At 46.1% G+C, this 23,930-nt stretch overlaps 2 protein-coding genes across 2 annotated transcripts; both read right to left on the reverse strand.

The window, feature by feature from the left end:
• Positions 1 to 1,003: 1,003 nt before the first annotated feature.
• On the reverse strand, positions 1,004 to 4,728 carry LOC136198972 (cyclic nucleotide-gated channel rod photoreceptor subunit alpha-like). Its single transcript, XM_065989052.1, has 22 exons — positions 4,585 to 4,728; positions 4,280 to 4,503; positions 3,824 to 3,854; positions 3,721 to 3,749; positions 3,609 to 3,668; positions 3,414 to 3,549; positions 3,294 to 3,359; positions 3,131 to 3,196; positions 2,960 to 3,073; positions 2,796 to 2,898; positions 2,662 to 2,740; positions 2,506 to 2,605; positions 2,387 to 2,454; positions 2,257 to 2,335; positions 2,070 to 2,188; positions 1,826 to 1,933; positions 1,671 to 1,767; positions 1,512 to 1,620; positions 1,426 to 1,463; positions 1,254 to 1,363; positions 1,134 to 1,203; positions 1,004 to 1,078 (listed from the first exon to the last, which is right to left on the reverse strand). The coding sequence occupies exons 2-22, from the start codon at positions 4,360 to 4,362 to the stop codon at positions 1,004 to 1,006; spliced, it is 1,740 nt and encodes a 579-aa protein (XP_065845124.1). The 5' UTR covers positions 4,363 to 4,503; positions 4,585 to 4,728.
• Positions 4,729 to 4,940: 212 nt separating this feature from the next.
• LOC136198951 (dystrophin-like) lies at positions 4,941 to 23,574 on the reverse strand. The gene is made up of 66 exons (XM_065989022.1): positions 23,376 to 23,574; positions 23,183 to 23,244; positions 23,008 to 23,103; positions 22,848 to 22,952; positions 22,649 to 22,788; positions 22,515 to 22,598; positions 22,349 to 22,464; positions 21,998 to 22,299; positions 21,394 to 21,945; positions 20,728 to 21,018; positions 20,476 to 20,676; positions 20,295 to 20,423; positions 20,029 to 20,244; positions 19,646 to 19,753; positions 19,254 to 19,598; positions 18,913 to 19,194; positions 18,630 to 18,854; positions 18,484 to 18,573; positions 18,215 to 18,433; positions 17,092 to 17,619; positions 16,783 to 17,043; positions 16,380 to 16,709; positions 16,153 to 16,326; positions 15,995 to 16,096; positions 15,701 to 15,946; positions 15,533 to 15,652; positions 14,931 to 15,191; positions 14,314 to 14,874; positions 14,094 to 14,264; positions 13,698 to 14,021; positions 13,351 to 13,599; positions 13,132 to 13,299; positions 12,932 to 13,081; positions 12,622 to 12,822; positions 12,443 to 12,574; positions 12,015 to 12,392; positions 11,845 to 11,967; positions 11,467 to 11,793; positions 11,247 to 11,408; positions 11,097 to 11,195; positions 10,850 to 11,041; positions 10,667 to 10,795; positions 10,593 to 10,616; positions 10,432 to 10,542; positions 10,284 to 10,382; positions 9,876 to 10,235; positions 9,489 to 9,653; positions 9,315 to 9,433; positions 9,064 to 9,262; positions 8,832 to 9,017; positions 8,583 to 8,777; positions 8,309 to 8,427; positions 8,036 to 8,255; positions 7,830 to 7,984; positions 7,608 to 7,782; positions 7,208 to 7,561; positions 6,914 to 7,144; positions 6,736 to 6,852; positions 6,461 to 6,686; positions 6,352 to 6,409; positions 6,168 to 6,298; positions 5,906 to 6,110; positions 5,766 to 5,851; positions 5,627 to 5,706; positions 5,489 to 5,572; positions 4,941 to 5,380 (listed from the first exon to the last, which is right to left on the reverse strand). Exons 1-66 carry the CDS (start codon positions 23,440 to 23,442, stop codon positions 5,183 to 5,185), a joined length of 12,915 nt encoding a protein of 4,304 aa, XP_065845094.1. The 5' UTR covers positions 23,443 to 23,574; the 3' UTR covers positions 4,941 to 5,182.
• Positions 23,575 to 23,930: the final 356 nt, after the last annotated feature.

Here is a 23,930-nt window from a genome sequence, read left to right on the forward strand (position 1 = left end):
CATTATGTAGTAGGCTCGAACCAAGGAAGTTGGCAGTAGGGGGGCTGGTGCATGGGACTTTTCGCGTGAGGTTACTTTCAAAAACTGATGAAAAATCGAGATCGTCGAACTCCACTTTCGCTGTATCACTCTGCTGCTCTTCCTCGCGATCATTGATAATGATTTTTGGTACCGGAAGCGGTGACGAAGTCGGTGTAGGGCCAATAATTCGTATTGAGGGTATGACAAATGGAGAGCCGTCGGAGGACGATTGCCGCTGGAGCATTGACGAATCCGATGCTCGCCTATTCTTCTGAAAAAAACAACAACCAAAAACTTATTCAATTATCTCGTGTAATGATTCGATCGTCAGGATCTCTTGCCTGCGTTCGTTTGTTGAGGCCGTTTGGCGAATGATCGAGGCTTTGGCGAGTCAAACGGGATCGGCGTCTTGACGTTGTACTTTGAGAGGCGAGCTTTTTCTGCAGTTGTTCAATTTCGCCTTTCTTAGCGGTCAACGAGGTCTCCTTAGCACGCAGCTCCTTCTCTAAATTTTCGATCTAGCACGCACACAAAGCGTTCTATAGGAAAAAGAAACGCAGATAATAAATATACCTGGGCTGAAAGCTGGCCAATTTTGTCTTTGGAATGCTGCACAAAAAAAGCAAGCGTGAAAAAATCCCGAATCTTCCGAGGTGTCGCAACTTACCAAACTATCAAAAGACTTGAGCTCTCGCAAGATAGCGCTGAGATAAACTACTTCGGAGCTAGCAGCGGGTGTCGCAGCCGGAGGCTGACCGCTCTTCGGTCCAGCTGAAGCACCTACTATACAATAATGCATGCAAACAAAGATAAGCTGAAATGAAATTACCTGGCACGCGAGCCGGTGTTGCTTTCCGAGCGGGAGCAACAACGGCATTCTCTTCGGCGGGTTCGGCTGTCGGAGGTTTATCAGGAGCGCTCGCTGTCCCGGCGTAAGTTCCAAGTCTACACCGGGCTCACTATATTCACCGCACCGCGTATATTATTTATATAACCTATACCTTTCTCTGCCAAGTCTTTCGAGGATTTCTCTTGCTTCGGGGTAGTAGTGAAGAGCCTTGAAGACCGGCTATGAGCAACCGGCGGAAGTGACTACGTTGACTATTGATTACCTGAAGGAGATCTTTCTTTGAGAGAATGAAAAGTTCTGAATAGCCGACGGATCGAATGTCAGCTGTGCGTCTATATAAACACCTTTTTAGTACGAATTTCTATTTGTGGGGCTTTCGCACTTGTTGCAACCGCCGTCCAATTTGAGAAGGCTGATTTCGCCAAAGTAGTTACCTTCTCTGAGAGTTCGAACTACTTCCCTTTCATTGGTTTCTTTATGTCGTATAATGCACTGCATGCATGGAAGGAGAACGCTGCTCAGGGAGCCAAAGCTGATATGACTATAAGCCTTACCTGAACTTTTCCGTGATTGATGATATACATTTCCCTGCCTTTGAAATGATGAGACTACTTCTAATTACACAAGTCTTGCTTCTTACCGACTTCGCCCTCTCTGCAAATATAGTCGCCTGGAGAAAAGATCTGGGATCTCAATTTGAGCACGAGTTCGCAGAGAAAGCCTCGTTCGCAGTTGGCAAATATATCAACCTTGGGAAAGATACGTTATTGACTAGGAGACAAATAAGAAGACCTCGTACTTTCTTCAGCGTTTCCAAGTGCACGTGAATAGCAATTTCGGCTCTCAATTGCCCAGGCAACATCCCTAACAAACTTGCCTCATCCAAAGCCTGAGTACTAAAGAGAAAAACGACTCTCAACCATTCTTATATTTTCTCCAGCTCTTTGAACAAACCGTGTCCACGAATAGTCCAGCCACTTTTTGACTCTCCTTTGCAACATCTCCGGCACTCCGCGATGATTCATATACTGCTTTATGCAGTCCATCCTAAACAGCAAATCCCTAGCGTTCCGTTGAAAAACAACTGCGTATACAATTAAACTAACAGTGCGCAAGGTATAGGCCCAATGACCCACCTTTTAGCCTTCTAGTGCTCACACGACGACTAAGCCTATACCACGCACACAACTGCTCTTACCTTGATTGAAAATCCATTCTTGCGGCGTTCATGTTGCTGATGACGTCACCTACGTTGCCAACGACCGCGGCAAAGATCATGACGCCTACAAGAAACGTCATTCCATTGATAACGTATTCCTATGAAAATATATTATAATGTTAAACACCCTATTAATTAAATAAATGAGGCATGCTTGTATGCATACCAAGTTCGTTTCTGGATTGGGCGTTTCTCCTATTGCTGTTAGAGTTAGCAGGGACCAATACAAGCATTTAATGTATTTTCTAAGAAGTTCCATGTATTCATAAATAGTTTGAGGGTGTACTCCACTCTACGTCAAAAGTTGGGCGTTTTCTCCTTCCAAAGCCGGATACACCCAGCTGTTTGATCCAAATCCTTCATACTAAATTTACGATGTTACAAAATAAAATTGATTATTAATTTTGACAATCACTTCGGAGAGCATGTATTGAAAACAGGCGACCCAATGAATGACGGTTGACAGATAAACGAGCAGTCGTACGGCGCGAAGTCGATTAGGATAACTGGTACGACTAGAATATGAAAATTTAAAAGAGATTCTTCAAAAGGGATATCTACGTATTAGTACCTATCTGCCATGTCAACAAAACGCATGAGAGAAGGAAGCTTCATAAGCCTCGGAAACCGAATTATAACCAGAGCAAAATCTAAATATTCATACCGCGTAATTGGTGCGCGTTTCGCGCGTCAAGCTCCACTTACCGGCAAAAATAGTCAGTACAAACGTTGGCAAAAGAGCGATAATATCCTTTACGAAATTCGGATCTTTTCGATAATGTTCCCGAAGTTTCTGCTGGTCGCGAACCTAAAAAAATCGCAAAGCCAGTTTCCAACGGCGCGTTTCCGTAACAAATTGCAGAGCTAACCAATATTCCGTGCTCCAAGTAGCCGACGTGAAATTGAACAAACACATCGACAATGTAAATAAAATCAACGAGGTAGTCAACGAGCGTAAAGACGTTCGCCCACGGCTTGATGTCCTTTAGAAACCCCCAAAGAACATTAGATAACGTACGTGAACACACACAAAGACGTACGTCTTTGAAAGCGGTTCGAAATATGATGGTCCAGAAGTTGTACAAGACGGCCATCGTGACAACGCCCTGAATATAAGAAGGTTCTCACTTACTACACTATTTACAATTTAAATAAACAAGTAAGGATATCCTTTCTGACAATACAAATATTCATTACTCTTACCAGCCATACATAGCACACATCGCCGTCGGGGTCTAAAACAAACCCTTTATCTTCCAAGTTGGAAGTCTAGCAGAGACACTGACGTCAATGAGAACTACCGTCAATAAAAAGGTCACTTACGTCCTTGTCCCACGGCTCTTCCTCGTCGTCCAAGTCAGGTAGTTCAAAGTCTTCGGCCACGTCCAGTTCCTCTTCGATCGAACTGATGCTAGCCGTGCTCAGCTTTCCGCCCACACGACCGCTCCGTTCGTGTCCACTAGAAATTATTGATCGTATAGCTTCATATGAGAGATCATTGTCGTGGGACAGTCGTACCGCAGAAGATTGAACGCGTCGCGACTTGCTTCGTCTTCTTGGCTTGCATCCGCCCACATTCTACAAGTAACTTCCTGGTAATGTACTCGGAATGTGTAAGGGAAATTCTTACAGGGTGTTGGCCAAAATAGTTATTGAATCCTGCATGGTGGATAAAAAGTTCATTGGCGCTCTCACGCTGGGGTATGTACGCTTTATGGTGTTCTGAGAATTACCTGCCGCTTTAATTCGTTCGTTGAGCTCCGCCTTTCGTGCGCACATGTGCACGCGCACAATTATAAAATAATTAGTCAGTCAGTCAGGAGGGTCAAACGGAAGTGGAACTTCATTTTAAAAATTCGCCACATGGCTACAAACTTGTTTTAATTCATCAGCGCACCCTTCCATAGTCAAATATTCAAACCTAATTTGTCTTGTTTATGCACCCCACAAAAATTGCTTTATAGATTATGAAACATTGAAATTTGTACTATATGGAGCTCGGTAAACGGAGCCAAACATGGTCGAGGTTCGCGAAGTATAAGGCATTGCCTGGCAAGGCAATCAACCAATTTGCATTTTATTATTGGAGGGCCCGAGCTCACTCGTTCAAACTACCAAATCAGGCTCGCACCTGAATGCCTCCCCCGCAATTCCACTTCCATTACTAATTAAACTCAGGTGCAGCTCACCTTACGAGCTTCGGCTTTTCCGGAAGCTCGCCTGACGATGACGGCGGCGGCGGAGGCGACGAATGAGGCGTCTCATCCGACATGATGATGATGATGATGGATGACAAACGGACCCGGAAACGCCCCTAAGGCTGTCTTTTTTCTCGTGAGCGTCCGTCACGCGGAGACACCGCAACGATTTATTGGAAGTGCAAAGGGGTGACGGGAAGGGTCTAATCAAGTCCCTGAATAAATGCGACTAGGATATGCGTTTGCCATAACATTGTAGGCTTTCCCTCTCACGGACGCTCTACGTGTGGGGTTACCTGGTGCGTTGAGCGCGGAGAGAGCGAGTTTACGCGCGCAGAGATCGACGTGGGCAGCGTGGTCGCGTGTGAAACGACACTGGAGGAATGAAGTTGCGCGCGGCTCCTGAGAACGGTGCGCAACGCGAGACGATCGACCGCAGAGCGATTACGTTTCTGCGCATCTCTGCATGGCATTACCAGATGGTCGCAGTCTAAACAAATCGATTTCGACGCGGGAAAAATCGGGAGGGAGGACAGGATCCAGCGCCGTGGGGAAAATGAATATTGACGAGGAAAAGGGAATGCGGTTATTTCGTATGACAGATAGGGAGAAGTCTTTTGCCCTCCCCCACAAAATTAAATACCTAATCGGATAAATTCATATGGACGTCAAATTTCTCTAAAATATCCTCTTATTCCTGTGATCTCACTACATCCCCTTTTGCAGTGTGTTGTACGGAGATAAAAACGTGAATACCAAGCCAACTACTACGGGTACCTAATCCCTCCCCGCGTCCACTGAATCAGAAAAACAAAAGAAAAAATTCCATAGTCGCCTGACCGTTTTCCCTACTAAATCTACAATAACGAACTCAGTCTACACGGTGCAGCCCTACTAACTCATTTTGCACGTTTGAGAACCGCCATAATCGTTACCGGCGGCGTTACCGCCGCCGCTCACGCGCTTTTTCTTTTCCTCGACCTCGTCGCCCGCAATCAACTTCTGCACGTAGGGAAGCCACTTGAGAATGCTCGGTTCGCTACGCATCCACTCCAAAAACGCGGACAACCCTATCAGCTTCTTAGTCCTGGCCTGAAAATGTGCAATTAGGGAGGGAGTGTGCAAAGGGCGGGTTTGGGGTTTGGATAATCGATGACGTACTACCGTATAAATTAAAAATTACTAATTATATTTGAATACCTTTTTGAAGCAACGCTCCACGGCCAATTCGACTTTGGGACCGATTGTTGGAAAGGCTGTTTCTTCGTCTACCGACTTGCATAGCTGCAAGAGAATTCGTTAAATAATTATTAGCTAATTAGGGTTTCCTCTTCTTACGAGATTAGCGTCTTGCGTGAAAGCGGCGATCCTCTGACGATCGGCGTATCCAAAAGCGTCCGAAACCAAATTAAAAATATCTATGAAACACGTATCGTTGTCTACGTAGGTAGGGGGGAGGGAGAAAGAAGTTGCGTACATCGATACTTGTCCTCCACGTGACTCTGGCACAAAATCGTCATGCAAATTTTAAAAGAGAGAACGGATATTCGACCGGAACGGGACCTGCGGTGTGTGAACGTATATTGGACGACGCGATTACGTTATTTTTCATCTTACGCGTCGTAGGATTTTAAAAGCCAGGTGAGAAGCATGTCGGTGCACTTGTGAACGTCGATCTTCGCCCGCGTTTTGTCGCTCACATTTTGATAGATGACGGATAGAACGTTTCCGAGTTCTAGACATCCAATCGTCGCCTTATTCTGCTCGCTGAGACCGTACTTTTCAGCCGATTCGATCAACGTGGGCAAATCGACGAAATTCACTGCGCGCAATAAAAAACCCAATCTAGATTTTTTTAAATGATTAATTATCTTCTTACGGCAACATTTATTCACGACGCTTCGCAATTTCATCGCCGTCCGATAGCCCGGGTGCTTGTTCCTCGAATCGAACTTGGAAAAGACTTCGCTCAATTCGGGATGATCCCACTGAGTCACGTCCATCGCAGCACTAAAAAAACAAAGCCTTATTATTTTTACTTCTACCTTAGATATGGACGTTACTTGACAAAGTACGGGACCCCAGCAGATGTTTCAACTCGAATCCAACCGGATGGAAGTTCTAGAAGACAATCAATATTAAATTTAAAAGGGATAATGATTTATCCTATACCTGGTATAGGAAATGATCGTTGAGTTTCGAAGTTGGCTAGTTGTCTTTTTATGACTTTTCCGCGATTCGTTGCCCGACCCACGTCGTGAGCGAGACGACGTTTGAGAGACGTCATTTCGTCGGTCGTCTTTTCGGGAATTTCTAAACCTTTTTTCTGCTGCTTAGCAACGGAAAGTTCGAGATCGCTCATCAGGGACTTCAATTTTTCCACGTCCGGGTTTATTATCTTAGACAAAAAATTTTAACGAAGACTTTTTTCGAGGAGACGGAATTACCTCTTCCATTTCTTGATCTTGTCGTTTCAACGATGCAAGATCATTAGAGACGGGATCTTGACTCTTGAGTCGCACTTCAAAGGAATCCATGCAAGCCTTCAACTCGACACAAGTATCCTAAAAATTAATCCACGATAAATTAAATTAAAATAGATTTTTTATTTATTTAATCTCGGACCTGCCAGTTTTGCAACTCGTTTATCGCCTCGTCTAACTGCTTCTCGTATTGATTCGATTTCTCGTGTATCTCCTCCCAATTTCGTCCCATTTCGCCGTGAACGCGTCGAATCGATTCAACGACCGACCTATCGTCGTCCGCTCCGCCTTTATCCTCGTCCAAAACTCGTTTCCCGTCGGAAAGAAAGCGCTCCACCTCCGCTTCCCTAGCCGCAAGCCGAGGCTTAAATCCCTTGAAAAAAAAAAACCCAAGTAATCATGATATATATAAAAAAATTAAAAATTAATTCTGTACCGCTGTTTCTCCCACGTGAAGTTCTCGTTGAATTTTCACCGTATCTACGTCCCCCGCTATCGGATGAGCCAATATGTAATCCATTCTCTTCGCCATCTCCGACAGCCAACTCATCAACGACGCCATCTCGCGCAAAAGCCGCTGTCTCTTGATGCGAGGATCGCCCAGTTCGCCTCGACGCGACTCGATCGTCATCTTAACGTCGTCCCACGCTTTTTGCATGGAGATCATGCGCGAGTCGAGCGAACTCGTGTCGACAAGGGAGTGACTCAGTTCGGTCAGACTCTCCCCGGCGGCGAGGATTCCAACGAGGGCTTGCTGCTGAGATTCTAATTCCGATTGAAGTTGAACGAGCTAAACGAAATTTAGACGAGTACTAATTCGATTTTTAATTGTCTACTTTTTTTCTTTCTTCTTCTTGGACGTTGGGATCTTCGTCAAGAGTGAGAGGCGGGTCGATTTCGTCTACTTTCATTCGAATGCCGTTGAGCCACGTGTGAAGACGAAAGACGCCGTCTAGATACTGTTCCCATTGAATGCGAAGATCGGATAACTCCGTGGGCCTCTTAGCCAAACTAAAACCGAAATAAAATCGTTAATTCCCACGCAGAAAGTCTCCCACTTCTCTTTTATTTCTCCCCAGTGGATTTCCGCTCCTTCCATCCAATCCTTCAACGGCTGAGTGTTCTCCGCGCGATAATCGACCGCGAGCCTTTTCCCAGTCCCCATAACGCCCTCGAACGCCTTTTGATTCGTTTCCAAATCTTCAGCCAAAGCCTAGAACAGAACAGAGTCTCCCACAACGACAATATTTAAATTCTCTCGCACTTCAATCGCTTCTTTTTCCTTGTCCACCGCTTTGAGAGGTTCGACGCTGCTCTCTCGAACGCGAGGCTTTAGGCGCTCTTCGAACGTTTCGAGACGACGCGTCCAGCCGTGTTTCTCCCTCGCGAAATTCTCCCACGTGGGTCGCAGTGAACGAAGCGACGATCTGCGATCGGCGAGCAACGAGGGAAAACTCTCCCAGGACGTTTTCAACTGATTCAACCTTCAGAAAAACGTGAAATTTCGTTAAAGAGTGATCTCGTTTTGAGAATTTACTTTGAACGTATTGATGAAGCTTCGTCTGACGTTTCGCCGAAAACGTCGAGAAGCTTTGCTCCGCTATTCGCGAGATGTTCGTAGACTTTGACCTTGCCTTGAAGCTCTCTTTCGATTTTCTACCAAAGCAAAAAAAATCATCAGTGTAAAACTAAATGTGCGATCGTTGTTGCGCATCATTTTTTTTTTCTGAGGAACCCTCTCCCCCCATATATACAAAAATTTGCGGCGGAACGCTGATTATCCTAGATGGTATTTCCTCTATTATACATACCTGAGTTTCCTCCAGTTTTCGATCCACTTCGGCGACTTCACCGACGATTAAAGAACGCGAGAGACTGCTTCTCGCTTTAACCGCCCACTCTAGGAAATCATCAACGGCTAGACAATAATGCACGGGCGTCTCGACCGCCGGCAAAGAGCGCGGATCCTCGAAAACAGAGCCAAGAACAGTAGCTACGTCAAGAGCCTAGAAAAATCGTCAATAGACACTACATAGGAACGATAGACGTACGTGGCTTACTGCGACTGGGAAGACGGGTTTCTTAGATGATGGATCCGATAAGGATGCCGTGTCCAAAGCGCGTTTGACGCGCTTCCACGTCGTTTCGATTTCAGCGAGTTCTCCGCCGCAGCCTTTGAGTTGTTCGGCTAGAGCGAGAAGTTCGTGTTTGTGCGAGCGTTCCACGTCGAATTGGAGTTCAAGATCCTTGATTATATCGTTAGATTTTTTGGAATTTTTGTTTTTCTGTTACCTTGAGGGTATTTGGGGAGATTTGGCCTTGGGCTGCCGTTTCAATTTCCGCCAATCGTGACGTCAAATTCGTATGGATTCGATCGAATTTCGCTTTCAAAACGTCCGATTTTGGACGATTGATTATGACGTCAAAATATGCCAATTTTCGAAGGAGGATAAGCTCGAGTTGATACCAACGATTCTCAAGGGAAAGCCATCTAATAACACGAACTAATATTAGAGAAAAAGTACGGAATTTCGACAGCGTACGTCTGTTTGACGGAAACAACTTGAGTCGATCCTTCGTGCCCCTTCAAGAGAAGTCGATTCGAAGTCTCTTTCGCCGCGTAAAGATCCGTTTTCTTCCCATCAAATTGAACCTTGAGTTCCTAGAAAAAATTCAAGGGGTCGTCCAAATTAAATGAGTTTGATTGATAGTCGCACTTCTAGTTCCCTGAGCTTTTCTGTTGCTTCAGCCGAAGCGATATCCTTTGTCGCAGTACTAGCCTTCACTTCGAGCATGTCAAGCCACGCGGTCAACGAAGCGGCGCTCTCCTGGAAGGCGGACACAGCAGCGGGCGAAATCCCAGACCCAGGCCTCGAAGATAACTAAAAAACAACGCTAATAAACTAACTATCATTCCACGTGCGAAAGGAATGAATGACAATGCCAGTGAGGGCGTTTAAACGTCAATCTGTCAATCTCTGTCAATGCCAATCAATGTCACTGTAGGCCTAAACGTCAATCTTTCAATCTGTCAATGTCAACGTCAATGCTTTTATATTGCGCGAGCAAAGAGGTGATATCAGCGATGCGTCTGCTCTACTTACCGCTCTGGAAAGATGATCTATTCGTGAACTGACGCTCAGCACCCGTTGCTTCAGTTTTCTATCCGTCGTCCGTTCCTTGCCTCCTCCTCGAGCGCAAATCCTATTCGCTCCGATTCTCGCTGCTTCGAAATTCCCCTGCCTCTGCTTCAAATTCGTTCGAAGCTCCTCAATGACTTCGTCATTATGTTCGCTTCGCTCCAGCGTTCCCATGGCGTCAGATATCCAACTCTCGACCGTTTTGAGGTGAGAGTGAACGGTGACGACCGCCTGGTGCATGGAGGCGAGATCGCGCTGACGATCCTCCACGTTGCGAAGGACCGTTTCGAAGCGACGACGCAATTGGCTCACAGAACCGTCCGGCTGCAAATAATATGACGTCAAAAAATCGTACGGAGTTGCTACGCTCACGTGGGTAAATTCTGGGCTTCCGGAGAGGTCTCCGCTTCCGGAAACGGAGACGAGTTCGTCTAGAGTCGGTCGACATTTTCTGAGCTTAGCTGAGTGACTCTAGAAGGAGAAAAATAGTAAAATGAATATTTTTGGCTGGTTGTCTTGCTTTGAATCGCTCCAATTGTTGACTGACAGCCTCTAGGTCGGACGAACAAGGCTGAGGACTCGCCAATTCTTTCTCGACGACCGCTAGAACGGCTTCAATATCTTCAACACCCTAGAGAAGAAATATCACATGATTTAATGACCGTGGACTCGCCCACTGACCCCCGTTTTCGTTGGGGAACCGTCCTACAAGAAAAGACATCGAAAATCAATACTTTTCATGAAGCAATTCTTACGAAATAATCTCCAGGGCCTGGGAAAGGTTTCGCGTGCAAGGGACTCGGCGATCGGAATCCCTGTTCGGTTACCATGAGAACCGACGTCAAAGGCGACGAAATCATCATCGATTCCGAAACAACGAATACCTACAAAAGCAGCGACGTCAAAAAGTCAAAATTCGACATATAACCAAGGGTTACGTCGGTGGGATTTTTCTCCAGACGTTCGAGCAAGTCTTTGAGATCGTTCCAGCACGTCAAAAACAATTCAAGTCCTTTTAGAAGAGCCGTGGCAGCTGGACTACCCGTGGGCGAATTTTCCACGTATTCTTTTCCTTTCGCTACGATTTTCGTAACGGTTGCCTCACACGTTGAAGAGCGATCAAGCAAAGCCTTATTAATCATAAAGAAAAAATCAATAATCGAGTAAATTATTCAATGTTCTTACGTTCCAATCGCTGCTATCGTCGAAAGACCTGATATCCTGCTCGAGACTCATCATACTCTTCTGTAAACTCTTTAGTTCCGTGTGGAAGTCTTCTAGATCCTAGAAAAAGAGTTCTGCGCACCTCTCGTTCACTCTACGCGCGAATTGCACCGCTATCGCCTTCTGGACGTTCTCCTCTCGCGTTGCCATGACGCGTTTCATCGATTCCCATCGATTATTGACTCCCTCCAACTGGGGTCTCTGATACTCGTTCGCCGTACGATTCACCTCGGCCAGATCGCTTTCGCGCGCCGAGACTTGCCGCTGCAAATTCTACAGAAACAAAAAAGTCGTGCATCACGACGTGGCAAGGGATTCCTATCCCTATCACCATCAAATTCGCCATCTGTATCTGCAACGCGGCCATTTCGCAACCCTCGTGAACCGACGCTTCGTCCAGCTTCTCCGCATTGGCGAGCAAGACGAGCACGCCGCTCATTCGCGCTCTCCACGCCTGTCCGCGTTCCTGGTGTCCTTTCAAGCGACGCTGCTTACCCTCTACCTCCTCCTTTAGCGCGTTATACGACTCGTTCAGCGATTCCAACGTCGAATGGGCGCTCGATCGACGAAAATCCGGCCATTCCGCCGACAAAAACGTCGACGTATCGTTCAGATTACGCAGCTCTTCGTCGTGTATAGCCAAGTCGTCTTGCAGAGCCTTAAAGAGACCGAATCGTTTGAATATCTACGTTTACGTTGGCTTGGTTACTCGGAGAACGGTGAGAGTTTCTTCGACGAGAACGCGATCGTCCATTGGCGGATCGTTGTCGTCGAGACGACTCTGGGCTTCGCGTTGCCACGCGGAAAACCCCGCGAGTGCCGTCAAAAATTCCTTAATAGTTCATCTCGAATTTTTAATGAAAAAAATTTCCCTATTACCGATTTTTCCGTCATTTTGTTCTCGAGTTCGCGAACTTTTTCTTCGACCGCCGACCAGCTGTTGTTTAATCGCAACATTTTGACGCGCAACGACGCCGAAGACGGCGTATTTCCCGACGTTTCGATCAGCTCGTCGGCCAAACGATTCACCTGATCATGAACGCGATTCTGATCCTCGAATTCGCGACAGCACGCGTCCAATTCCGTCTGAAATTCGCGACCTAATTTCATCTTATCCAATTTCTTCTCCGTCGCCGATAGGAAGTCCGTAAGGTCTTCGACTTGGACGTAGAAGTCGCGAACGCGTTCGAGCGCGTCGGAGGATTCCTTGACGCGTTTTGAGGCCAAGCCGCACGCCGCTTCCCATCGATCGTTAATCTGAGAACAGTATATTGATGAATTATTGATTTTTGAATTGATTTTTTAACTTGTTCGACGTCTCGTTCGATTGCAGCTAAATTTTCGCCGCCAGTTCCCGACAATTCTTTAATCGCTTGCTCTCCTAAGTCGTTCAGGTGATCCATATCGGGATGGCGAGACGCGACGCCCTTTTGAATCGCCTAGAGGAGAAATGAGTGTACTGTTACCCCTTGGCGTTCTTCCTTACGTTCCATTTTTCGCACTGCTCGTGTAGAACGTCCACGTCGGCGTTTATATCCACCGGCTTTCGTAGCTGCTCCTCCTGGGGACCGAGCCACGAGAAAACGACGAGACACGCGTGAGCGAAGGCGTTCTGCGACGAACTCGCCGCCGCGCTGCTTGTCAATTTCATCAGGGTCATTTGCAATTGAGATTCCTTCATGCGAACCTAGAGGAAATAAGAGAAATAAAATTAATATTGATTGACGCTCTAATTGACACTGACAGATCGACAGATTGACGTTTGATTGACACAAACGGATCTATTTATTACTTGCCTTTGATTCGCCGCTTTCCCAGTGTCGCTTCAACGTCGCCACGTCTCTCGCCAGACTCACAGACTCCGCAGAGCGGCTCAAAAAATCGTCGCAGCTCTCATGCAACGCCTTATACTCGGCTCGCTTCATTTCCATTTCCTCCGCGATAACCTTTGCGAAATTTCGCGTAGAAAAAGAAGCGAATGTTCTACGCGCTTTACCGAATGCGCTTCGATTTGAGACTTGAGTCGCGCGACGTCCGATTCTTCGACTTTTTCCATGAGAGCTTGGTCGACTTTGAGAATCCAGAACTGCATGTCTTGCATCTGCGTGCACAGATCTCGCAGCTGTTGCATGGCCAATTCCAAGGCTTTCTGATGAGCCGAAACCTTGTGGGGAAAAAGATCAAACCTGTTAAGGACTTTGAGTCGATTTTTTACCCGTTCCCCTGCTTCTCTATATCGAGCTTTGATTTCGTGCAACGTTTCTTGAAGATCGGATCCGCCTTCTCCTCCGGAATCGTCGTCATCGTCGCCGGAATCGGAGGAATTGTCGTCATCGTCGTCGTCACTCGAATCCCCGTCTCCTCGTCGTCTCCGATAGATCCCAGTCGCTTTCAAAAGCGGTCGCGCCAGCTGGAGAATCGATTGCAACGAGTCGCGATGCAGCAAGACATCAGCGTGAAGTTTCTAAGGGGAGAAAATACATTTTATTCGCGAATTTAAATCGTTGGTAATTTTAAAACTCGGCCAAGACCATTTAAAAATCGTCTGTTACACTCTCTTACCTGATGTTTTTCCAGCTGATCTGCGAGCGCTTCGAGATCAGCCGCCGGCTTTTCCTGATCCTCCAAAATGAGATCCATATCGTCGAGCCACGCGACGAAATCCTCGATTTTCGCTTGAAGCTTTTCCGCGACGCCCGCCGCCTTTTCCAGCGTTCTCCTCTTGATTTCGACCTCGCGATAGACGGTGTGAAACGATTGGCTGACGGACGCGGAGCTCATGACTATTTCCGTGATGTGTCCCTCTGTTGAATCCGAGAGCTTGTGAGCCGCTGAGCTAATCGAATCAAGGAAGACTTGCTTCAGCTTCAAATCCCCAAAACATTTCTAAAAAAAATATGTACCAAATTTAAATTTTATTTAGAGTCTTTCATATAGAATAGTTTGTTTTTTTCTTACGTTTAAGTCTTCTAGCATGAGAGATATCGCTGAGCTTCCTTCTCCTATGGCTTGGCTTGGGATTTGAGTGCTTAGCCACTGGTGAACGGTGGCTAGCCAATCGCGGAGTTCCACTATAGCGGTGAGAACTTCGCTTGGACTTTCCAACACGAAACCAACAGCCACAACTCCCTTAGAAAAACACATATTTGAAAATCAATAATCCCATTGATTTTTTCACCTCTTGCCCGGATTGTTGCGTCACGGCAGCGTGAAGAACGCTCTGATGTTCTTCGCATCGCTTCTGCACGTCGTCGCAAAATTCGCTCAAATAATCGGCCTCCTGTACAAGCACGACGACGTCATCGTCTACGTCACCCAGGCAACTGTCCGCCAACGTATGCGCAGTCTTCAAAACCGATTCGATGCTGAATCGACGCATTTTGAGCTCGTCCAATCGCGTCCCGCATTTTTCCAACTCTTCGGACGCCGCCTGTTGATCGCCGGCGGCGAGACGCTCCTGTCTCACGCTCTGCTGCATTAGAAGCCATTTTTCCACGGTCTGAAGCCAGCACTTGAGCTTAGACACTTCCTGCATGAGCTGATCCTTATTCAAAGCGCTGTACTCGCTCTGACGAGAACGATCGTCGATTTTGTGCTTTATTGCGTCGTAGCGAGCGCGAATCGAGTCGATTTCCGCCGTAATTTGCGACGGGCTGCCGCACAGGGCGCTAAGCTTCGCGCCAAGAGTCCCAAGAAGCTCCACGTCGGTCACGCCGCGTTCAAAGTCGCTAACAAAGACCTAAAATTCAAAATAAAAGAAATATGTACACGTAGGATTACTATAATGTCTTGTACCTTGAATACTTCGGGATTTTTTTCCTCCACTTTCTCCTCCATATCGTCGATCCACGACAAAACGTTGCCTAAGTGAGCGTGGAACTTCCTAGACGCTTCCATTGCGCTTTCGAGAGCCTTTTCTCGCTTCGAACTCGCTTCCATTAACTCGTGTTCGACTTTTTCCAATTCCACGGCATCGTCCGATAAGCCACGATCGCTCAGGTCTCTGCACACCTTTTCGAATTCCTGCAAGCGAGCCTCGTTGTCGTCCTGGAAATCCTGATAGAGAGGGAGCAACGTAAGCGTCAAAAAATTAAGAAATAAATTAACAGAGAGTTAATATCGCTAACCCATTCTTCTCTAACGGAAAAACGGACCCAAGGAAATCCTCAACTAAGATCCTTCTACGTCTAATAGCTAAACTAACTTCCTATGTCGACTAAAAGAGGCTTATTATAAGAGGAGTCTAGAAAGGGATCAAATTAAGATATAAAAAAAAACAGGGACCCTCAACTAAGATTCCCTTACGTCTAATAGCTAAACTAACTTCCTCTAAAAGAGGCTTATTATAAGAGGAGTCAGTCTCTAAGGCTTTCAAAGTGGTTACGGTGTTCCCATACCATGTGACTCTCGATCTGCTGCTTCAGAACTTTCATTTCGGCCGAAGGAAGCTCCGTCTCGCTCAAACGCTCCATCTTCGCCGAAGCCCAAAGCCGGAGACTGCGCACCGCTTCGCGGAACTATTCAAACAATGCCTTCCATAAAAATATTTATTTTGAATTACAAACCTCGCCGCCGTCCGGCACCTTCGGGGGCGTCGTTTCGTCGAGCGGCGCTTGCTCTCGTTGAACGATTTCGATGATAACGGGCTCGTCTGGTTGGCTGGCGAGAGCGCGGTAATCCTTCTGAACAGCCTGGACTCTTTCCGTGAAGTAGGCCAATGAGGAGGGGGGTAAGTCCTTGCAAGAGTCGACTAGTTGCGATGGAAGACGTTCCATGTCTGGGGATCGCGTAGCCAAGACGACGTCGAGTTCCTAGACACGGGAAATGTAATTGTCTCTTTATAAACGCTTTGGGCGTACTTTCCCGGCGATCTGCGTCGTTTCTAGCTGTTCTTTGACCTCTTGGCACCACTGCGAAAGGTTGTTAAGCGTCGAATCAAAGCGCTGGACTTTCTCAAGCATCTACAAGTCAAAAAGGTTCCCAGTTGTAATAGAAAAATATGTGTTCGTCTTCTCACCTCGCTAAATTGCTTGCTTTGACTGGAAAGACGAGCGTACTGCTCGTTCATCTCCTCCAATTTCTTATTGAATACGTCAGCGACTTCAGGATCGAGATGCGGAATAATAGTGGCTCCTTCTTCGGTCACCTCGCGAATAGAATCCTCATAGCTATTCAAATCGCTCTCCAACGACTTGAAGGAGAAAAAACATTCAGGAAAAGACCGAAGCAAGCTGCTTAACTCACCTTGCTCTCCTTCAACACAACCTCAACGGATTTCTGCGCGTCAATTTGCTCTTTAGTCAAATCGGCGGCCAATTGATCAGCGTCGACGATCCACTCAACAACTTCCAAGATTTGCTGAGCGAAATTCGCCGCCTGGGACAGCGTCTCGTGTTCCTTGTCAGTGTCCGCCTTCAACGCCTTGTAGTGAGACAATTGCTCGTTCAGCTTCACGTTAAACACTTCCGCCGCATCGGGATGATTCCTCTCGTCGCAGAAGGCGAGAAGAGTCGAAGCGAGGAACTCTAGACGATCGACGTGGACTCGTTGGCGCTCTAGACGCATTTGAAGTCGCTGGGGGAAAAAGAAGAGCAATGTTTAAAATTAAAAATCCTCCCCCCTTGTGTATGAGGTTCTTTTTTCTTACCTCACACTTATCCAACATATCGTCTACGCTGCTTGACGTCGCGCTAATGTCTCGGTAGTCCGATTCCGCCACTTCTAATTCGGTCGCTATTTCGCTGCACAATTGGTCGAATTTTCGTAGAAGCGATATTTGATCGTCGCTCATTTCGGCGACGGCACCGGCGACGCCTTCGTTGTCCATTAGCATCGTATCTTCGGCGGCTGACGGGTGAACTTCCACGTTGATGATGTCAAAAGTGACCATTCTTCGCTCCTCATCCGCCTAGAAAGACATCCAAGGTCTGGAGCCTCATCTAATCTCTCTTCTCACCCCAGATACGAGAACTCGTACATCCTGATAGCGATTCTGCAGCTCCGCGACTCGTTTCCGATACGTTCGAGCCGAATCCTCCTCAATATTCCCCTCAATATCGCGAAAAAATCGCAAAACGTCTTCGAACTCGGCGGCGCGATCTTCCGCTTCAGTAATCAGCCCGTCGCGCCTCTCACTCTCGATTCCAGCGCTCACGATCCCCTCCATGCGCGCTAGCCACTCGAAAAAGGCGTCCGAATGTCTCTCGAATACCTCCACTTCCATGAGACGTTTCTCAAGTAGGGATCCGTTGTCTAAAAGAACGGAGAAGCGGCCGTTGAGCTCGACGAGTCGCTCGCGACACGCTTCGACGAATTCGCGATCCAAGTCGCTCATATCGGCGCGCGACGTGGCGTTCGCTTCGTCGACGGCGCGACGCTGGGTCGCCACGCCGGCGCGGAATTCGCGGCACGTTTTGAGAGCCGTTTGAGCGGAGATGCCGTAGCCGAGAGGCGACTCCGCTATAGCGTCGAGCTGCTCTTCCGCCTTTCAAACATAAAACGAATTGAAGTACGTCTCTATAACTATGTTTGTGTATTGAGAAATTTATTGATGAGCTCTACGTCATTTCTACGTTGTATTAGGGCAAAGTGGCTAAGTATAAATAGATCCATTAATTAATTAATTAATTAATTAATTAATTAATGTCAATGTCAATCAGTTAATTAATGTCTGTCAATATCAATCAACGCCTATGTTAATCACTGTCAATTTTTTTTCTTGGGTAATTAGTTATAAACCAAGAAGAAACGTTTTGGAATTATCACGCGGCATTTCTACGTCATAATTGGGCAAAGATACGTTAATTAATGTCTGTCGATCTGTCAATGTCAATCAGGTATTTAATTAATTAATTAATAATCAATGCCTTTGTTTATCATTTTTTTTCTTGGGTAATTTAGTTATAAACCAAGAAGAAACGTTTCGGAATTTACACGCGGCATGTATACTTTGGGAGCAGTTTGTGTAATAGTGTCAATCAACATCAGTGTCAGTGTCATCTCTCAACGTCAATTAATGCGTCAATCAACGTTAATATAGGGGAGCAGTGGCTTCTTTCTCTATACAAATGATTTCTTACCTGGGTGAGCCAATCCTGGGCATCCATGAGACTGCGTGCAAATGCCAGCGTCGCTTGGAGCTGATCCTTCTCCAGAGACAACTTCCCGTTGAGCGCGTCATAGTCGTTTCGCAGAGTCTCGTGTTTCGAGACGAGATCGCGCGACGATTGGAGAGCGGCTACGTGACGCGTGACGTCAGTCAAGTCGGCCTGATGCGAGAGAAGTTCGTCTCGAAACGCCTAAAAGGGAAAATCTCCCGAAAAATCAACAGAAACCCTAGTGTGTTTACCTGACACTGTTGAAATTGTTCTTCAATTCCTTGAATTTGCGACGCAGCTTCGACTCGTTGTTTCAAATCGGCGAGCCAACTAACAAGGCCCTAAAAAATGAAGACAAGTGGATACTCTAACTCTGTATTTAATTGTAATTCTTTACCTCGACTTCCTTCACTGTTTCCTCTAATCCTATTCCATCTGCTTCGACTTCTTTCCACTTGGAGGCGAGGGAGAGGCTCAGCTGGTTGAAATCTCGCAGTGCCGTCTCCATTTTTCGTTCGAGGCTCGCCGCTTGCTTGGGGAGACTTTGAGCGGCCACGGAATTCGACGAAATGGAGAGTTTCTTCACTTGAGCCTTACGATTCTCCAAATCTATTTCTATAACCTAGAAAAAACGAACCCTATTCTTTATTTTGAGAGTCGTATGCGACTTTTTCGCGTACTCTGAGTCTTCCTTTCGATTCTTCGTCCGCTTTCAATTGCACTCGTAAAACCTTTCGCGACGATTCGATCCAGGCGACGAGATCGTCGAGATTTTGATCGAAATCGTTGATTTCTTGCCTCGCCGTTTCGAGAGACGTTCGCTTGGCGTTCAGAACGGACGTCACGTCGACGAGACGCTCGCGAACGGCGCGAAGAGGCTCCAAGTGAGCGGAATCGCGAACAGGGCAAAGGGAGAGACTGTCCAGACGTTTCTTATGAACACTGGACTCGGAGAGCCAATCCTGAGGAAACGTAGATAAAGATACAAGCTATAGGAGGGTCTAGAGATCTCGTATCTCACCTCTAACTTACTGACTCTCCCAGAAACGTCGACAAAACTCCCGTCTTTCTGCTCACACGCTTCAACGTTCACGTCAATGACTCTAGCTTCTGTTTCGCTCAGCCACGACTCGATCTCTCTCACCGCTACGCCTATTTCGTTCCCAATGCCCTCCCCCTTCTCTTTCTCTTCGTCCAAATTGAGTCTCTGCCTCAGAACGACGTCGACGTCGGCCCAGCGTTGTTTTACGCTATCCAATTCCTTTTTCACGGTCTCCGCGCTTGGATCGTCGTGGATGATCTCGTTCCCAAGGGAACAAGCCATGTCGAAAGCATTTTGAAGCTCCTTTTGGCCCTCAGCTAGAGTCTAAAGCAAAAAATCACGTACGAATTTATGCATAATGAGTTTTTTACCTTGAACGTTGAAGCAACGGGCTCTGGAGGGTCTATTACGATTGTTTCTGCGTCGTCTAACCAGACAAAGAGCTCCTCCATTTTTCCAGTGAATCTCTGCAAGTTGATCTAAAGAAATTTTCAAAATTTCGCCCCCTATTTCAATTAATTTTATTTATAGTTCCTGGTTATCATTACTATGAGTGTAGAGTATTATTAAAATCTTTTTTATTGTGTATTACAACTTATTTATTAACTATATAGCTGAATTAACCCGGCAATATTAAAATTTGTGAGAGGGCTCTTTTCTACTTATCCCCCAATTAATTATTTAATAAAATTAACTGGCTTAATCGTATGCATGGGTATTATAATAACTTTATTAGTTATTTATTGTTTCTTACTTGTGCTTTTTCCAATTTCCAGTTTCTCTCTTCGACGGTTTTTCGAAATTCGTCCCAATTCTTTTGAAAATCGTTCACGTTCTTCATGAGAACTTCAGCGTCGCGTTCGGACTTCGTTTTCTTCTGTTTTCCCTTTGCGAGCGACGAGAGATGCTTTGCGGCCAAGGAAAGCGTCTGAAAAGCCGAAGAACGCGACGCCAATTCACCTTGGACTTTCTACAGATCAAACAGCAATGAAATTAGGTCTATTTCCTTCGTTTTCTCGCCTTCGCTTCGTCTAGCTCGCGTTCTATGTCCCTGAGATCTTCCAAGGAAACTTTCTCTTTCAATTTTTCCTTCGTGGTCTTCTTAACCCATCCTGAAATCTCAACAAGTCTTCCTTTCAATTCCATCACCTAGAAAACACCCCCAATGCTCATTGGTCAATACCCTACGTCACTTTTATACCCTATCAAAGCCAAAACTGACGGCAACTAGCTCCTGTTCCATGTTCTGCGTCAGTGTAGCCCACTCCTTTGCAACGTTGTCTAACTGAGTTTGAACCAGACCTGCTTCTTCTCTCTCCGGATGCGTTTTCATAAAAGCTTCGCCGTCTGAAACCAGCAAGTCCAATTCCTCTTGAAATCCCTTCTTTCTTCGCTGAAAACGCTGGAGATATCAATATATAAACGTAGGCAATTTTTAAAATATTTTACTGACTTCGAGTTCGGTCTTTTTCTTTCCTCTCGCGCTTCCGCTTTTGAATACAGCTCCTTCTCTCTCCAATATCTTCACAAACGTCTCGTATCTCTTCGCGTAGACCCCATAGAGATCCTCCTTTCGCTCGAGACGCATTTTTTTCATGTCCAAGAGCCGCTGGACCTTTTCCCAGTGGCGCTTGTCTTTTTCAAGTCGCTGCTTGAACTGGCGTTGCGTATTTGCTGACATGTCAATCAGCAGATAGGAATCCGTAACAATGTCGCGAAATTTGTCGAGAGACGCCTGATGAAGCTAAAAATTAATAAAGAAATTAATAATTAGATGATTAATTGAAATTCTTAATTGATCAATAAATAATATAGGAACGTTCTAATCAAATATCAAATATCAAATTATTTTTATTGTTTTCACCTTATGAAGCTAAAAATTAATAAAGAAATCGATAAGTGAGACGTGAAATTAATAAATATTTATAGGAACGTTCTAATCAATTACAAAATATTAAATTATTTTTATTATCTCCACCTTATGAAGCTAAAAAATTAATAAAGAAATCGATAAGTGAGACGCGAAAATAATAATTAGATGATTAATCGAAATTCAATACATAGGAACGTTCTAATTCTAATCAACTATGAACTATTAAATTATTTTTATTATCCTCACCTTGAGATGTTCTTCTTGCCAGCCCTCCGCTTCCCCATCCCAGCTCTGCAAATGCTTATCAACCCTCTCCAGCCAATTCTCCAACGCTCCAAGCTGCGCTTCCTGCGTCGAAACAACGACCTTCGATATCTTCCGTCCCTTCTCGCGAGAACTCGCCGTGACGCGATTCCAGCGCTTTCCCAGCTCCCCGACATCGCGATGGAGACCGCGAATGTCTTCGCTACTCGGCTGGCTTTTGATTACCGTGTTGCTACGGTCGATTAGTGACGTCACTTCTTGACTACGCTCGTGAAGATGCTTCAGACGATCTTGGTGCTCCGTGTAGAACGTTCGGGCCTTTGCGGCGTCCGTTCCCTGATGCGGAGGCGGAATTTCGAAACCCTGTTCCACTTCTGTGAGGAAGGAGTTGAGAGATTGGACTTCGGAGCGAAGGGTTTGGATTTTTATTGTTTTCGCTGACGTGGCTTGGATTTTGGGCGGTTTGAAGGCGGAAGTCGGCGACGCGGCAGAGGGACTGGCGATGACGTCACGCTTAGAAGACCCCAATTGAATCTAAACCACCAAAAATATTATTAATTCTAATATCGATTATAAGACTATTTACCTTGAGTGATGTGGATTTCTTTTCGTTTCCCTCCCCCTCGTCCGCTCTCCCGGATGCGGAAGAACCGACTCTAACAGTCACGTGACTTGTTTTGGAGATGGAGGATATTCCGTGATCGCTTTGGCTTTTTTTCATTTTGAAACCCGTGTTGCCAGGCGACGGCGAACGTTGATAGGTCGGCTTGGAGACGGCGGGAAGACGGGGAATCAAAGACGGGGGTATGACGTCGTGGGGAAAGACGTTGTACAAAGAGGCAACGTAGAGAAAGACTACTTTGTCATCCGGGTCACCGCAGGCAATGTCTGAGGATGAAGGGCTCTAACTATGATATATTATTTTAATTTAATTTACCTGTAGGATCAATAAGACGCGGAACTTTCCACTCTTTTTCGGCGAGGTTAATTGCATGGCCGGCGCGTTCTTCTGGCTTCATTTTGGTGACGTTATCAAAGTCGAACAAAAAAGGACTATGGACTATGTTGGGGACCCCCAGAAATAAATATTTTAATTCATTTACCTTTGGTTGTGGATGAGAGCATTCAGTGCCAAACCGTCACTAAAAGATTGCCCAAAATTATGCAGAGTCTTCACACTAGGAAACCTTGAAGAGAGGGATAAAATTTCTTATATATGACGTCAATTATTGGTTACTTTGAGCACGTTTCCTTTGCCCAGTGGAAGACCAGTTCTCTGACTTGGTGTTGATTTTTGCCCGCCTCTCGGACGTGATAGCGCAAAATCAACGCCTCCAAAAAGACGAAAATCATTTTCAAATTTCCCGCGTGAATGTCCTTGAAAAAAAACGCAAAGTCGATTTTTTAATTAATTATTAATTATAGATATCGCTAACTTTGCTTGTCAAATTTACGAGAAGAACGCGGTCGCTGCGAAGAAATTTGATTGCTCTATCGAGATTATCCAAATGATGAAAATCGAGGCCTCCTTTTGTCACGCTCTATATAGTTACGACTGCCGTAACAGTTCTTGGAATGAAAAACGGCCCGAATTACCAGACGAGTGCCGTTGAGCGCTTCGATTAGTGCCAATATAGCGCGGCCGTCTCTCAAATCCGTTCGCAGGTTGCGAATCTCCTTCGCGTAGCGCGTCTAAATGCGGATAGAGAAAAAAGAAGAGATCCCGTATGCGATTAGCCACGTTTGCGACGAAACGTCTCGATTCGTTTACCTTTGACAAATGAAAGTTGATCCAGCGCGAATACACTCTCGCTTGAACCTCTTCGCGATGTTCTGATTAAAAGAAAATAGAAATCTTAGGGATTCTACCGTAGAACGACGATCCTATGGAGACTAAATTTGAACTAAAACAGCTCATGCGACTGCGAAAGGGGTCGATACGGACGTATGGGTCGTACTGTCACCTCTTTTCGAGCGTCCGCCTGCAGAACCTCGCACTTCGGCGTGAGTTTCGCTTTTCGCCGCTTCCATTGCGACTTCGATTGCGTTTGCGCGCGTTTCCGGACGTTAGGCAAACGCTCTGGTTCTCTTTTCACGGACAAAAGCTCCGCTCGGACGTCCACGCAGATATGCGAGGTATGAGAAAGAGGCGTGTCCCGGCGTCTGTTCGTGTCAAAATCTGCGCAGGATGTTGTGACATTACGTCAATCGTGCGACGTACCATGCTTCTACACGGGACATTTAGAGAAGCGGCGCGGGAATTCTACGCGCTCTCTATCTAACGCTTCCCGTATTCCGCTCATTAATTAAGAGGCCTGGACCTCAGAAAAAAAGAGCGTAGGCCGGCCAGCCAATTCTTAGACCATTTTACAGGCAATAACACTGACCTCTTTTTGGCGGAGCTAGTCTGCTAAGTCGTAGTGTAGCCAGACAATAAAGTGAATATTAAAATGCACGGCTTGATCATTTGCCTTCTGGTACGGTATTTACCCGTCCCCCCCGCTGTTGCGTGCGCACAG

This window comes from Oscarella lobularis, chromosome 20, assembly GCF_947507565.1.
Source record: "Oscarella lobularis chromosome 20, ooOscLobu1.1, whole genome shotgun sequence".
NCBI classification, from domain to species: domain Eukaryota; kingdom Metazoa; phylum Porifera; class Homoscleromorpha; order Homosclerophorida; family Oscarellidae; genus Oscarella; species Oscarella lobularis.